This window comes from Camelus dromedarius, chromosome 9 (assembly GCF_036321535.1).
Source record: "Camelus dromedarius isolate mCamDro1 chromosome 9, mCamDro1.pat, whole genome shotgun sequence".
NCBI classification, from domain to species: Eukaryota; Metazoa; Chordata; class Mammalia; order Artiodactyla; family Camelidae; genus Camelus; species Camelus dromedarius.
The window spans coordinates 46866179-46883515 of record NC_087444.1 but is presented as its reverse complement, the minus strand read 5'-3'; the positions used below and the strand labels follow the sequence as shown (position 1 = coordinate 46883515).

General features: G+C 35.3%; 1 protein-coding gene across 1 annotated transcript in view; it reads left to right on the top strand.

Annotated features, from left to right (window-relative positions):
- The window catches only part of FTO (FTO alpha-ketoglutarate dependent dioxygenase), a 345458-nt gene that overhangs the window by 74542 nt on the left and 253579 nt on the right, over window positions 1-17337 (top strand). The window contains exon 2 of the mRNA XM_010990070.3: window positions 14774-14851. Coding sequence (XP_010988372.1) covers window positions 14774-14851 — 78 coding nt within the window. The remainder of the gene's footprint in view (window positions 1-14773; window positions 14852-17337) is intronic.

Below are 17337 nucleotides of genomic sequence, written 5' to 3'. Positions count from 1 at the left end.
ATATAACTCATTTAACTTAATCTTCATAACAGTCTTGTGAAGTAGATGCAATTACTGTATCTATTTTATAGATGGGGGAAATAGATGCACAGAGAGGTTAGGTAACTTTACTCAAAGTCACACAGCTAGTTACTGTCAGGGGCAAGATTTGAACCGATAATGTCTGGAGCCTCTACTCCTAGCCGTTATTTTTAGGCTATGCTTCCTGCCGTTTTGTCTTATGCTTGGAGGGTGTTTAAAGAAATATCTAAATGTCTGAAATTAAAGTCTGAATAAGTGGGAAGAGTGGCCTTCTGCTTATTACATCTCAGATTGGAGTTTTACATTTTGTAGCATAATGAAATTACATATGTGATGGATAGGTTAGGCTGCAAGCCATAACATTTTGAAGAAGAAGAACTTCATTAGAATTATTATTTACTTTTTATCAGACACAGCAGCAATGATAATTTTTCATTAGTGGCAAAATTGCAAAGGGCAACTTGCAAACATAAAAGCACATACTGAAATAAGATTAAATACATGCTGATGTAGTTAACAGAGTTTTGCTCAATGCCTCAATCAAGAAATTTTGATAATAAAGAGTGTGTATTGACTTTCCAGAATCCTGGGGATGGATAAATGAAAACAAAAAGAAATATCTACTTTGTGTCATAAACCTCTAAAGTAGTTATTAGATAACTTACTCTTTCAGGTATTTTTTTCTTTTAACTTTTCATCACTGCTAGCAAAACTAATAGTTGATATAGCTGTGTCAGCAGGTAAGGGATTTTTATTGTTGTTGTTAAAGTGATATATCATGTCTTTTATAATTCAGTTGTGGTTACACAAGGGGAAGTGTTTAATGTTTGATTATGCGGCACTTGCTCTGGAAACAGCGGAGAGCGAGGCAGGGACAGTGGAGAGCGAAGGAGAGCGAAGGATTATTAAATGGACAGTCACTGAGGTCACTTACTGATGTCTTTACTGCAGCACCATGTACATTTTGCTTTCCCATGGCAGGTTGTTTGATCACGGTTTAATGGTTAAAGCTTTGTAAAATTACAGGGAAGCCAGAAATCCTGTGGGTCTCAAGTGTTATTATTTACAATTGGACTGCTGGCAGGAAAGTGCTTCGTTTGATCAGACCAGTGCTAAGCTGGGTAAGACACGTGGTAAAATCTCACAGAGCTCTCTTCTGTGGCTTTGGAGTAGACTGTTAAGGTATCAAATTTCCAGGTGGAAAGTTCCCCAAAGATTGAAATATGATTGAGAGAATTTGACTTTTTCAGTTCAACAGGTGTGGCCAAGAGGAGCGTTTTTTTCCCTCCTCTTGGAAATGTAAGAGGTTCATTATTAAGTCCTTGGAGCTAGAATGTGGGCACAATGGCAGTGAAGGAGTTTTAATTAGTCTGTTATCGCTCTTTTATGGTTTGGAATGGTATTGCCCTTGCTCTTGTATTCAGTTACAAAATTATGAGCAGTATTTTGATTGTGGATAAGAATCTTGGGTAAGTGATTATCTCTGTGTTCAGTAGAATATTTGGAGGTGGATCAAGGAAATTATAGTTTATAAGGCAGTTACTCCAAATGAAGTGAAAAAGAAGTTAGAATTCTTCCAATTCATTATTCTTGAGTAAAGAACCCAACCTTTTGTTAAAGGTACTTACTGCTTTGATATTAATATTATATTCTTCAGATGTGTAAACTGCCCTTCCCCTAAAGTTCCAGTCCTTTTCCTCAATCAATCTCCAACCTTGATTTCTTTTTAGATCCTGTTGAGCCACTTCTTATCGTAGAAATCTTTCTCTTCTGGAACCTTTCTTTCTCTTTAAAATGTTTTTAAAATTTTATTTTTTTGAAGTACTGTCAGTTACAATGTGTCAATTTCTGATGTACAGTCCAATATCCTGGTCATGTATATACATAGATATATTCATTTTTCTTTCCTTTTTGAAATTTGGGCTACAGTCTTAAAATTGATAATTGTTGTGGAAACTTAAGATCAAGTGGGTGAGGGAGATAGATCTTGATATTCACGTTATTATGTGAGGAGCTAAAGACTGTATTTTGTACCTGTAGTTTTACTTATTTAAAAATATGTCCCTTGAAACAGTAATTTATGAGATCAAGGAAGGCTAGCTTCATGGGATACTTGGAAAAGTGTGAGGTGTAGGGAAAGAAGAACATTTTAAAAGTCTAGAAAGTGTAGTGTTTGACAGCTTGGTATAAGAGAGGTGAACTCCACTAGTAACTAAATAATTTGTTAGAAAGTTGCTCATAATATAATAATGAAGGAAAATGAATTTTTACTAATCAACTTGCATAAAACCCCAGATGCATTGTCTTTACATGGACACAAAGTATAGATTCTTAGATTTCGAACAGCAAAAACAAAAACAAAACAAAACAAAAAGGACAAAAGACATGGACAAGCATTTCACAAAAGAGCTACTGTAAATGGCAACTAATGTATGAAAAGTTATTCAACCTGATTAACAACCAAAGAAATAGAAATTAGAATGAACTTGTTTTTTCATTTATCAACTTGCTAAAGATTTAAAAGTTTGATAATAATTGGTATTTGAATATATGAAGAAATGGTTAGTGTCTATTGATGGGATGAAACGGATACCGTTTTCCTGGAGGGCAATTTCACAGTCTGAATCAAGAGACTTCAAAAGAGCATACCGTTTGACCTACTGAATCTCTTGCTGTTTTTATCATGAAGAAATCATCTGTGCCTTCTTGTTAAATGGAGCAGTTAAGCTCGTAGTTTGTGTATGCCTTCTGCTCCAAACACTTGTCACAATGACAGATAACACATTAAAAGAATAAAAGGTAAGACAGGAGTCATAGCTGGGCTTACAGGGAAGATATTGTTGTGGACCAGAAACCAGAAAGAGAACAAAACATGAAGGGATCAGCTGGATTGAAACTATGATCCTGCAAGGGCTTCAGATGTGGAAATAAAAAGTGAGTTTATGTCCTATGGGGTAATAGGGACTAAGGTTTACCACTTGATATGGGACCAGAACTGAGCTTACTGTGTGAAGCCAGGGCTGGAGGTGAAGTTGTACTTCCCATAAAAGGAGACTGAAAAAAGATCACCATGTAAGGGAAGTAGCTTATATGGAGCTATGGGTTTTGAGGGGCAGGAGAAGATAGCTAAACCTTCAATGCAGAAACTGAATCAGACTGATGGCTTGTGGAGTAATAGGGTAGAGAATGTGGTGCTCCAAATCACCATCATAGAAGGCTTGGCCCTGGATTGGTAGTATCGGGATCGGAGTGGAGGCAGCTGCTGAACCACGTGGAGGGAGAGGTGAGCACATATGTAGTGAGAGAGAAGGGGGAAGAAAGCAGAGACAAAAAAGCCACCTACTTAGGATTAGCCTTCAAAACAAAGTAACAAAATACTTGAAGAAAACAGGTGCCATTAGAATCAACAATGTGAATAAAAATTTATTCCAGATGAGATTAATTTTATTAAAAAAAAAAAAGTCAGGCACAGACTGAAATAATTATGTCCAAGAAGTTCAAAGGGGTAAGAAAAGTCATCACATTGATAAAAGTGAAATTTAGAAATTCCCCCTAAGATGCAGAAATGGAACAGGAGCAGCTTTACATGAAAAAGAGCCAGTTACCAATCTTGGAAATGAAAAGTAGAGTCATAGAAATAATAAACTCAGTAGAAGGGGTGACTTTTAGACCTCATACAATTGCAAAGAGAATTGGCGAACTGGAGGAGGGTACTGAGGAATTCACCCAGTATGTAGCATAATGAGACAAAAGATTGAAAAAAAGAGCAGTTAGGTGACTTGGAGGATAGATTGAGAGGTTCCAACAGATGTCTAATAGAGCATTACAGGAAAAGAGAATGAAGATTGTGATGGAGAAGCAACATCTGAAGAGCCAAGAGTTGAGAATTTTTCTTAGTTAAAGAAAGACCTGAATCCTCAGATACTTTGAGGAGTACTGTCATGTTGAAACTAGAATATAAGGGATATGAAGGAAAAAATTCCTTAAGAGATTCACACTCCCAAAATCCAGTTTATATACGAAAGACAGGTTTTAATTGGCAACAGGTTTTAATTGGCAACAGTGGATGCAAGAATTCAGGGTAATAAAATCTTCCAAGCACAAAGGGAAGTTTATAGTTAATTTAAATTTTTGAAACCTAGTAGTCTGTGATTCAAAAGTGAGAAGAAATAGATACTTTCAGCCATAAAAAAGACTAGGAGAGTTACTTTCCATGGACTCTCACTAGGAAAACTGTTAAATGTTGCAGTTTAGCAAGAAGACAGTGAACCCAGAGGGAAGGTTTTTAATACAAGAAGGATGAACATAGAAATTGATGGAATGTTTTGGAAAATTCACCTAATTATTGGTTTAAAACACTACTTTTCTGTTTTAAAATATATACAAAACTAAACTGTAGATAATTAATGAGAATATGAGGAAGGAGGAAGTAAATCATGTGACCCAAGATTTGGGACTCAAAAGAGGACGCATTACTGGTATTACTAAGAGTAATAAAACATTTGAGAACTAACTTAGAGGAAATAGATACATATCTAGAAAAAATACATTACTTAATACAGCACTAGCTATGGTGTTAGCTGTATGGTTTTCATAGATTCCTTTATCTGGCTGAGGAAGTAACCTAGTTTGCTGAGTGCATTTAGCAGGACTGATGTTGGGTGTCATCTAATGTTCTTACTGCATCGATTCCGATTACCGTGTGGTTTTTCTCTCTTAGCCTGATAATATGATGATTATGTCCATTTTCTAATGTTACACCACCTTGGCATTTCTGGGATAATAGTTGGTCATGATGTATTATCCTTTTTATGTGTTATTGGATTCAGTTTGCTAAAATCTTGTTAATAATTTGTGTTTTCATATTTCTGAGGGATATTGGTCTATAATTTTATTGTAATAATTCTGTTTGGTTTTGGGGTTGAATTTCATTAATTTTCTGGATGAGTTTGTATTGAATTGACATTACTTCTTTCTGAAATGTGTGGTAGAATTTAACAGTGAAAGTTCTGGTCTTGGAGTTTCCTTTGTAGGAAGTTTTTAAACTACAAATTCAACTTCGTTGTTAGATATAGGGCTTTTCAGGTTATCCTCTTGAATCTACACTGGTAATTTGTGACTTTCAAGGAATTTTTCTGTTTTTTTCAAGTTCTAAAATTTATTGGCATAAAGTTCATAATACTTCCTTATTATTCTTTTAATTGATTTGTTGAAATGTCAGGTTTTTTTTCCTTATCAATCTGGCTAGAGATTTTAAATTTTCTCCAAGAAATAGGTTCTGGCTTCCTTCATTTTCTTTACTTTTCTGTTTTCTATTTCATTGATTTCTTCTCTGATCTTTTATAATTTTCTCTCTCTGCCTACTTTGGGTTTCATATATTCTTCTTTTTCTATTTTTCTCTGGGAAGAAGCTGAGGGCATTGATTTGAAACCATTTTTCTTTTTAAGTGTAGGTCTTCAATGTTGTAAATTTCCCTCTAAATATTGCAGTTACTGCATCCTGTATGTTTTGAAATATTTTGTTTTCATTTTTATTCAGTTAAAAATACTTTCTAATTTCTTGTTTGGTTTCTTCTTTGACCCATGGATTATTTGTAAGTTGGTTATTTAGTTTCCAAATAGTTGGGGATTTCTAGATATGTTTCTGTTACTAATCTTTAATTTAATTCCATTTTGTCAGAGAACAATCCCCATTCCCCCAACCCTCAACTTTATTGAGATATAATCAACAAATAACATTGTGTACATTTAAGGTATAAAATCTGATGATTTAGTACATGAATATATTGTGAAATGATTATCACAATAGAGTTAGTTAACACTTCCATCATCTTATGTAATTACTTTTTTAAAAAAAGGTATGTTTGTGGTGACAATATTTAAGGTCTACTCCTTTAGCAAGTTTCAGTATTGTTAACTGTGGTTATCATGCTTTACATTGGATCTCTAGAACTCATTCATCTTATAACTTGAAGTTAGTTTTCTTTGACCAACGTCTTCCCATTTTTCCCACCCACAGCTCCTGGCACCCACCATGCTATTCTCTGTTTCTATAGTTAGGCTGTTTTAGATAGCACACATAAGTGAGATCATACAGTGTTTATCTTTATCTTTTGGACTTATTTCACTTATCATAATGCCCTCAGGGTCCATCCATGTTGTCCCAAATGGCAGGATTTCTTTTCTATGGCTGAATAATATTCCAATTTGTATATATATACACCACATCTTCTTTATCCATTCATCTCTAGATGGACACTTAGGTTGTTTCCATATCTTGGTTATTGTGAATAGTAGCTGCAGTGAACATGGGAGTGCAGATACCTCTTTGAAATCTTGATTTCATTTCTTTTGGACATATATCTAGAAGTGGGATTGCTTGATCATATAGTACTTTTATTTTTAATTGTTTCAGGAACTTCCATGCTATTTTCCTATAGTGTCTCTACCAATATACATTCCTACTGAAAGGGCACGAGTTCTTTTTTCTACACTTTCTCACCAACGTTTGTTATCTCTTCTCTTTTTGACAATAGCCATTCTAACAGATATGAGGTTATATCTCACTGTGGATTTGATTTTCATTCCCCTGATGATTTGTGATGTTGAGCACCATTTTATGTAACTGGCCGTTTGTATGCCTTTAGAATAATGTCTATTGAGGTCCTCTGCCCTTTTAAAAACCAGATTGTTTGTTTAGCTATTGAATTGTATGAGTTCCTTATACATTTTGGAAAATAACCTCCTATCAGATAGATGGTTTGCAAATACTTTCTCCCATTTCATAGATTGACTTTTCATGTTTCATTATGAAGCTTTTTAGTTTGATATAGTCCTTCTTATTTATTTTTGCTGTTGATGCTTGTACTTTTGTTGTCATCAATAAATTGTTGCCAAGATCAATGTCGAGGAGCTTTTTCCCTGTTTTTTTCTTCTAGGAGTTTTACAACTTCAGGTCTTATGTTCAAGTCTTTAATCCAGTTCAAGTTAGCTTTTGTGAATAATGTATAATAGGGGTCTGATTGTATTTTTCTACATGTGATTATCTAGTTTTTCTAGCATGTTTAAGTTGGAGTGACTATCCTTTCCCCATTGAGTATTCTTGACTACTTTGTCAAATATTAGTTGACCATATATGAAGAGTTTGTTCTGTGTGTCAGTTTTGTTCCAATGTCTATATATCTATTTTAATGCCAATACTATACTGTTTTCTTTATTTTAGCTTTGTAAAGTAGTTTAAAATTAGGAATTGTAGTGCTCCCAGCTTTGTTCTTTTTTCTCAGGATCATTTTGGCTATTTGGGTATTTTTGGTGGTGGTTTGCAAGTTTTAGGATTTGTTTTCCACTTTGGTGAAAAATGCCATTGAAATGTTGATAGGTATTGCATTGACTCTATAGATGACTTTGGATAGTATTGACATTTTAGCAATATTAATTTTTTGATCTATGAACACAGAATACTTTTTCATTTATTTCTGTATTCCTCAATTTGGCTTACCTAAGTTTTATAGTTTTCAGTGTGCAGATCTTTTATGTCCTTGGTTCCATTTATACCTAAGTATTTTATTGTTTATGATGCTATTATAAATGGGATTGTTTTCTTTATTTTTTCCCAGAGATTTCACTGTTAATGTAGAGAAACACTGCAGATTTCTGTGTGTTGATTTTGTATCCTGCAGCCTTTCAGAATTTATTTAATAGTTCCAGCGGTTTTTTGGTGGAGTGTTTAGTATCTTCTGTATGTAAGATCATATCATCTGCAGAGACAGCTTTACTTCTTCCTTTTCAAGTTGGATGTCTGTTACTTCTTTTTCTTGCCTAATTGCTTTGGCTAAGACTTTCAGTATCATGTTTTCAATAGGAGTGGTAAAAGTGTGTACCCTTGTCATGATCTTAGAGGAAAAGCTTTGGACCTTTAATATGTTTTTAGTTGTGGGCTTGGCCTATATGGCCTTTATTCTATTGAGGTACATTTCTTTTATACCCAGTTTTTTAAAGAGTTTTTATAATGCGAAGATGTGTATTGTCAAATGCTTTTTCAGCAGCTACTGAGATGATCATATAATTTTTTATCTTTCATTCTGTTAATGTGATGCATTGCATTTATTGATTTGAGTATGCTGAACCATTCTTGCATTCCAGAGGTAAGTCTTCCTTGATCATAGTTTATGATCTTTTTGATGTGCTGTTAAATCCGGTTTGTTCATAATGAGTTTGAGAGTATTTTTTTCTCTTTAATGTTTTGGAAGAGTTTGAGAAGGACTGACATTAATTCTTCTTTAAATTAGTTTAGTAGAATTCACCAGTGAAACCATCTTTTTTGGGAGGTTTTTGTTTATTCATTCAGTCTCTTTACTTGTTATGAGTCTGTTCAGATTTTCTATTTCTTTATGATTCAATCTTGGTAGATGAATGTTTCTAGAAATTTGTCCACTTCTGTGTTATTCAGTTTGTTGGCATATAATTGTTTTTAGTAGTTCTATGACCCTTTGTATTTCTGTCATATCAGTTATGATTTCTATTCTTTTATTTATAATTTTATTTGAGTCTTCTTTATTTTTGTCTTAGTATGCTTAAAGTCTGTCAATTTAGCTTATCTTTAAAAAATAGCTCTTAGTTTTGTTGATTTAAAGGTTTTTTTTTCTGGACTTGCATTTATTTCTGTTCTGATCTTGGTTATTTCCTTTCTGCTAAATTGGGCTTTTATTTTTCTTTTTTCTAGTTCCTTTGTGGGTAAAGTTACTTTGTTTATTGGAGATCTTTCTGCTTTCTTGGTTTGACTTTTCAAGATTCTATTTTATCTCCCTTGTTTGCTTGTCTCCATAACTCTTTGTTGTTATTTTATGGTTATTGTAGGGTTTCTAGTATCTATCTTTATCTTAATAGATTCTTTCTTTTTCCTTTTTTTTTTTTTTTGAAGTATAGTCAGTTACAGTCAATTTTGACGTACAAAACAATGCCCAGTCATGCATATGCATACACATATATTCGTTGAAATAATACTGTTGCACTTTACATGTAGTTTAAGAGTTTTATGATATACTCCCATTTCTTTTTGGCCATTGTGCTATTGTTACACATTTCATTTCTACATATATTATAAACTCAGTAATGTGCTATTATTTTTGCTTTAAATAGTTGTCTTTTATAAAGATTTAAATAGTGAGAGATAAGTCTTTTATATTTCCAGTGTAGTTACTATGATTGACACTTTTCATTCCCTTGTGAAGACTGAGATTTATCAAGTGTCATTTTCTTTATAACTAATGGTCTTCATTTATGATTTCTTATAGTTAAGCTATGCTGGTGCTGAATTTTGACTTTTCTATGTGTGAAAAAGTATTTATTTCATTTTTGTTTTTGGAAGATAATTTGGCTTGGGGTAGAAACTTAGTCTGACAATTTTTTATTCTTAAAGTTCTTTGAAAATGTTTCTTCACTGTCTTCTGAGTAACATTCTTTCAATGAGGTATTTCATGTTATGATTTGTTCCTGTGTACATACTGTTTTTCTCTGACTGCTTTTAAGATTTTCTTTTTTTTTCACTGATTTTAAGTAATATGATTATATTGTGCCTTAGTGTTATTTCCTTATGTTTATGTGTATGTGTGTGTGTGTGTGTGTGTGTGTGTGTGTGTGTGTGTGTGTAGTTCTTTGAGCAACTTGAATCTGTGGATTTATAGTTTTCATCAAATATAGAAAATTCTTGGCCAGTATTTTTCTTTCTCCCATTCTTCTCTTCTTTGGTGACTCTAATCATATGTATTAAACTGCTTAAAGTAATCCTACAACTCACTGATACTCTGATAATTTTTTTTTTTGCTTGTGTTTCCTTTTGGATAGTTTCTATTGCTATGGGTTCATGTTCACTATTCTTTTCTTCCATGATATCTAATCTGCTTTGAATCTTATCTAATATATATTTCATTTCAGATATTGTGGTTTTCCTGTCTGGAAGCTTGATTTAATTTTACTTCTTTTTCTTTATTTACCATGTTCAGTCTTTTCTCAATTTCTTGAACTTATAAACTACAATTATATCACTGTTTTTAATGTGCTTGTCTGCTAATTCTGTCATCTGTGCTATTATGGGACCAATTCCAACTGATTGATTTTTCTCTTCATTATCAGTCATATTACCTTGCCGTATATTCTTGTCTTTCTTTCTGTGTCTTGTAACTTTTGATTGGTTTGATCCTTTCAGTCTTACTTTTAAGCCTTGTTATGAAGGAATAGAATGGTAGTCCAGGGCTAATTTTATACCACTATTGAGGCAAAGTCCTCCTGAGAATTCTTCCTGATTTGTGGATTATGAGGTTTTTTGCTCTGGCTGGATTTTTGGTCTACTGCTGCATAGGCTCCCATTATTAGAAACTGAAAAAAAAATGCTTAAAAAGAATTCTTGAGAGCATTGTAGAGCTACCAAAGTAGCCAGGACTTGAGGGTACAAAAGAACTGGTTAGAAGCATTGGTTTTAAATTTTTAAAATGGTATTGATTTTAATTAAAATTATTATAAATTTTGCATTTGTATGTTTTTTTTTCCAGTGGAAAATTGAACAATTCTTGAAAGAAAATTTCTCTTCCCTTAGGGTTGATATGATGAAGTGTAGTGGAAATGATCTTATACTTAGGCAATGAGATTATTAGTTGTGAATGGTAGTGTAATTTCTTGCCAGTCACTTTGTGTCTCTGGATAGGTCTTTGTTTTTTCATCTGTTCTAAAATTTTATGACAATTTTAATTTTTATCACCAGTGTAGTTAATTGAGGCATTTTATATATATATAAACTTTTATGGAGAGTTTTTATATAGTTCTGTTGTAGTTCACCCAGGCAAACTAATATCTAAATTTCTCATGTAGCATTAATCTATGGCATAAAATATAATTTGATGGGTTATACATAGGATTGCTTATAGGTGATTTATAACTAGAAAATAAAATTGTCCTTCTCAGAAATGAGTAACCGTAACAGTGAGTGCTTGCCAGTGTATTGAGGGTTTTTTGTGAGACATTGTTCTTAGATCTCTGTATATTACAGGTAGATAAGAAACTAGTCCTAAATCATATACCTAGACTGAGAGAACTGGTGTTAGAACTAACAGTTAGATTTCTTACCTGATGATTTGTTATAGATCCGTCCCAACATTTGAATGCCATTTCCCTAATATCTGCATAGCTTATAATTTATAAAATGCAATAATATATGTGATTAATTTTATTTCATATTCACAACAGCCTGTGAGACAGGGTTCTATAGGTGAGTAAACAGATTTGGAAAGGTTGATTCAGGCGTGGTACCACAGCTAGGAAGTGGTAGAGTTGGGAATCAAATTCTACTCTTTCCTCCAAATTCTATTTATTTTTACTGTGCCATATTTTCAGTGAGCACAGGAAAACAGATGCTGTTTGTTGAGATACTTTTTTTCTTTTTAAAGCAAATATGGCATATGTATATATGAAGTATTTCTTTTTACTTCTTTTGGCTTAGCTACTTCTCACTCACCTTTCTGGTTTTGGTTTGGCTTCCTCAGGGAGGTTTTTCTTACTCATTCATGCCCTGCTTAAGGACTAGGTCAATTTTCCTGCTAATTATTTGGAGCCCTCAGAAGATCAGGTGGTTATTTTTATACTGAACATCCAGAAGCCCATATTTGTGATTGTATTTTGAAGACAGACAGCAAAATTCAATTTTTATAGAAGCTGAGAAAATATGATTCATAATTTAAAAATTACGTGGAAACTGAAAAATGGATACAGAAGAGCTGTAGGCATAATCTCACGAGGCAGAAGAGACATCAGTGGGACAGAACATTTTTGTACGTGAGATGCACCCTCACCTTATGAGCCGTAATCCAGTTAATCTTTGTGTGTAATTATAGTGAGATTCTCTATATCTCTATTTGGCAGGATATGGAAGCTCAGATCGAGGTTAACTTTTCAGAGAAGCTTATTAGGGTTAATGTTTCTGACATCCAACTTGAGACCGTGGTTTGGAGCTTCAGTGTGTTTTTACTTAAGGTTTTGTATTCGGGTCCTTCACCTGCCAGAGCTGTGGAAGTGGGTGTAGCCCTCATGGATGCTTCTCCTGCAGGTGGGAGAGCCGAGGCTTTGCACTTGCTCTGGCTTTCTGTGTGCCATTTGTGAGCAGCTTGATGTATTTGACACCAGTGTGAAGCTGAGAAGTATGTAGGCAGAGCCATGTGCTGTAGGGTCTGGCTGCGTGGATTTATCTGTACGTCAGGCCAAGGAGCGACCGTTAGCCAGATCTGACAGATACAAGCGCCTTCTCCCTCCACTCCAGAGTGCATTTTAACATTGTGTGTTATTTACCGACTGGTTGACACTTGACACAAAGAAATTGTCAGAGCTCCTTTTTCCCCCTTCACTCTTTTTTTTTAAATTTAAATTTATTTTTATTTTTTATTAAGTTTTTTTTCCATCACCAAGCTGTTAGTTTATTCTGGTAATATTATTTTCACCTAAAAATATAATTTGGAGGGTTTTTTTAATTTTTAATTTTTTTAATTAAAAATTTTTTTGCATTTTTTTGGGGGAGGGAGGTGGTTATTAGATTTATTTATTTATTTTTTACTAGAAGTACTGGGGATTGAACCCAGGACCTCGTGCCTGCTAAGCACTCATTCTACCACTGAGCTATACTCTCCCGCCTTCTCTCTTTAGTGTGCTAATCTGCAGTAGTCTCTCCCCACAGTATTTTATCAGACATCACAAAAGTATGGACTTTATAAAATAAAGCCAAAGATCATGCTGTCTTCATCTTTATATTGAATTCCCTTTTAGTAATTAATAGGTAATATACTTGAGTTGGTAATAGGTAATATGTTGAATAGACAGTATGTTTACCTAGTTCAAAAGTCAAAACAATATAAACTGGAATATTTTGAATAGTCTGGCGCCTTCCTGGCGTTTCCCACCTCTACCACTGAGAGAGAACCCCTTGAATAGTTTGTCACATATCCTTTATGTTTCCGTAGGCAAATACAAGTGGATGTTCTTCCTTTGCCTTTTATTTCCTGAAATACCCTGGAGAGCAGTTAATTTCATTAAAGGGAGCCTCTTCATTCTTGTTCACTGTTGTGTTGTATTTCATTGTGTGGCTGTACCAGCATTTATTTAACCATCTTCTGTGGATAGACACTTGCGTTGTCTCTTTTTTTTTAGTTGGGATATAATTCACACACCATAAAATTGTTTTCTATGTCTGTGAGTCTGTTTCTGTTTTGTAAATGAGTTCAGTTGTATTATTGCTTTTGTTTTTTTGTTTCCACATGTAAGTGATACATAATATTTGTCTTTTTCTGTCTGACTTACTGCACTTAGTATCATAATCTCTAGGTGCATCCTGGTTGCTATTTTTTTATTCCCTTTTTTCTATATTCAGTTTGGATAATTATATGAAAGATCCAGGAAGAACTTGAGTTCTGCCCAAAAGGGTGTTTGCTCTGGACTACTTTGTGATGGGTTAGTGAGAGAAGGCTGCTTTCTTGAGATGGGGGAGGATAATACTCAGGGCCACCATGTCTGGTTGAGCAGGTTGTGCTCTGCATAGAGACACTGCTCTTTGGAGCAAGGAGGGGCTGAAATCCAGTTTGGGTTTTCTAAGTCATGCTGTAGGGAGTAGGGCTGCATCAACCCAGAGCAAGGCCCACCATTTTCTCATTCTTATAAAAAAGGGCCTCAGTGGCTGATCACAGCCTGAATTGCAGTTTTTGGTTTTTTTTTTGAAAGTCAATTGTTTCTGCCTTTTCTGCTTTTTTTTTTTTCTTTCAGAAAATTGCTGTGATACATAGATAATTTCCCTATGTGTGTCTGTGTACACTTACATATATGCCATTTATATGCCATGGACAAACACACACACATCATATATGCTGGAATATAAGGTCAGACATTCTTTGAAAAAAATCCCTCAGAAGGAGAGGGTCACCTTATATATGTTTGATTCCTTATAAAGAACTTTATAATATGGGGTCCTCTCTTAACTGCTTTGTTTGAACAGCATGGTACTGTTTGGGAAGATGTAGTATCTTGAAATGGCCTCAGGCAATGCTGGTTGTGGATGCTTAAAAGGGTTTCTTCATAAAATTAGAAAAGACAAAATAAAAAGGAAAAAATAGAAGAAAACAAACAAAAAATTAGGAAAGAAGAAAAGATGCTTAACACAGATTTAGTGATTATTCTAGAGATGAAAGATCACTTGAAAAAGTAATATGTAAGTGTATGTGATGTCAAATAAATGTTTACAGGATGAATAAATACCCCAAATATTCTGACGTTACACGAACGGGTATTTGTGGCTTGGTTTGGTATTTCCAGTGATAGTATCATAGAAGGATTCAAAAACTGCTGTGTCTCAAGCAGATTATACAGACAGGAAGATTTGTTCTGGAAAACTGTATTTGATGACTCAAAAGGTGACTCTAACTGATGACAAAAATGACCCTGATACTAAAGATACATGTCAAGAGTGAAGCAAATTGCTTCAAGAAATGTGAGAGTGAATAAAATCATTATTTCTAAATTAGTGTTTAATACATTTGGTGTAATTTAAATGTAATTAAATTAACACATTTTATAAGTGACTTTTGACTAATGTCTCTAAAAGTTCATACTTTCAAGTTGGCTAAATTTGAGGGGGTATGTCCTCTTACTGGAAAACTAAAAGATGGTCTTACATTTGGGGTCACTTTATATTCAGTCACCTATAATCATTATTATTTTTAAACAGAAACTGAGGCTTCTGGAAGAGCTTGAAGACACTTGGCTTCCTTATCTGACCCCCAAAGATGATGAATTCTATCAGCAGGTAAGGTCTTTTAATATTTTTATCAATTTGCATTCTTTTTTTTTTCTGATCTACTTTATTTTTACCTGTGAAGCAGCTGTGGTCTCGAGAGGTTATATGGGAGGTGAAGTGGTCTGACTTGGTCATCCAATGACTCCTCATGACCCCAGAACGTATCAGTTCCCGTACAGTCTGCTTCCTGTTGTGAGCTGAGTGCTGTAGCGTAGTGGACTGTCTTTTCTTCCCCAAACGTTCTGTGTTCTTCCCTACTTTCTTGCCTCTGCTCATCCTGTTTCTTCTGCAGAGAATGTTCTTTTGCCCCTTATCCTGTCACCAAGATGGCTAAGACTTCACTTAAACATCACCTCCTTTGTGAAAGTTTCTTCGACTTACCTACGGATAGAATTGATTGCAGTCTTCACTGTGTGACTTAATGCTTTATAAATACCTCGGTGGTACCTGTCACATGGTATTGCAGTTAGGGGATTCTGTGTCTCTCTCCTGGAAGTACTCAGCACTCTTTCTTTCTTTCTTTTTTAAAATATATTTTTATTGAAATACAGTCAGTTTACAGGGAGCACTCTTTCAATTACAAGTGACAAAATTGCAAACTCATTGAGGCCAAAAAGGGAATGTGTTGACTCACTTAACTTTGATGTCAAGGAGTACATGGCTGAATCCAGTTTCTCAGAAGATGTCATCTGATCCCTGTTTTTCTCTGTTTCTTGGCTTGCCTTTTCTCTGTGTGACTTCATGCTAGATACGTTCTCACCTGATGGTATGGGGGACTCTGACAGCCTAGGGGAGATTTGGTCTTAAGCCTATAGAGGGTCTTAGAAGAGGCAGTGATTTCTTTTTTCCTGGGTCTGTCTAATTCCTCTGGGCATGATCTTGTTGGCCTGGTCTCACGTGCCTATTCCTGAATCAGTCATTGGGTTCAGGGAGATGAGATGCTTCTGTCTGCCTGGCCTAGTTCTGCACCCACTCTTGGAGTAGGGTTGGAATATGACCAGTCTCACTCAACACTGCGTGGACTGTGAGTTGGAGGTGGATGGTTTTCCCATAGGAAAATTGGAGCCCTGCTCCAAAGGAGGAGAGGAAGGCCTGCTGGGCAGTAAAATAGTACATTTTCACTTCTTTCCTACTAGAATGTAGGCTCTTGGGGTGTAAGAACTGGGCCACATCTAGCTTGGTTTCTCCAGCACTTCGCACATGCTTGTCGTGCATGGAGCCGATTCTTAGTAACTGTGGAAGGAAGAGAGGAAAGGGCGAGTTTGCCGATCTGGAATCCAGGTCTCCTGACTTCCGGTGCACTCTGGGTACCAGGATATCATCTGTCATCTCCACTGTCATTAGAACTTCGTGACCTTTCTCCTGATCAGCCCTTTTATGGATGGCCCTAGTTTTCTTCTTTGCCCCTCTTTCTCAATGATGGGGAAAAAAAAATTGCAGTACTTTTTTTTTTTTTTAAACCAAAACATAAATCTGAGCATATCATTCTCCTGCTTTGGATCCCACAATGGCTGCCTGTTACCCGGCTCCTGCATTTGCATTCTCATCTTTCTGACCCTTTCACCTTTTTACCCACCCTGGGTTTCTGTGGTACCTCAGACTAGCTATGTAGCTTTATATTTGGGCCTTTGTGGCACATCGTCTCCATCTCCCTTCCTCGGTGAGCTTCTGTGTTCCCTGTTAGTAACAGCTCACGTGTCATCTTCTATAGGATGCTTCCCTGACACCTCTGTGTTCCAGAGGGTCATTTCTACTCCCTCTTGTGTGCACCTGTGGTACTTCATGCGTACCTTAATTATCTCAGGTTATTATTTTTTATTCTTAGGTTATTGTAATGATTTCTTCATATGCTCCTCTCCCTCCTCCTCTGTACTTTATACGGGGCCTGGCACCTAGTAGGTATTTAATCAGTTTGCTTGAATGGATAGATAAATGAATGCATCATTAGTTAGTTTAAAAAGCAACACATATAATAATATTTGGTGTAATTTGAATTTGGTTTTGCATACATACACTTCTCCCCGGGGAGGCGGCATCTGGAACAATCTGCAGGGCCTGTACAGAAATGTTACATCCCAAACTGGTAGAGTTTTCTCCTTCAGTCTTTTCTCGTTTTCCAGCTTATCTCAATGAACATGTACTCTTTTGTAATTAGGAAAGAGATAATTTTTAAAAAGTACCCTTAAAACAGGTAACCTCCCCAGATGCAATCAGTTCTTAAATCCTTGCTAATATTTTCATAGATGTAAGTTTTCTGGTCTGTGATAACGCACATTGTTATAAAGCAACTGCTGAGCCGTGTCAGCTTTTTCTGGCTAAAGCAGTGCGTGAAGAATTCACCACTGAGGTTATCCCAGGTGCTCACGCTGAGGCACGAGACTCCAAGGCAAACAGAACAATCAGGGCTTCTCTTTTGTCTTGCTAAGACCCACAACAAACCTGATACCAATATCTAATCACGTTAAGTGCACCTTATAATAAGGGAGCGCTTGGAC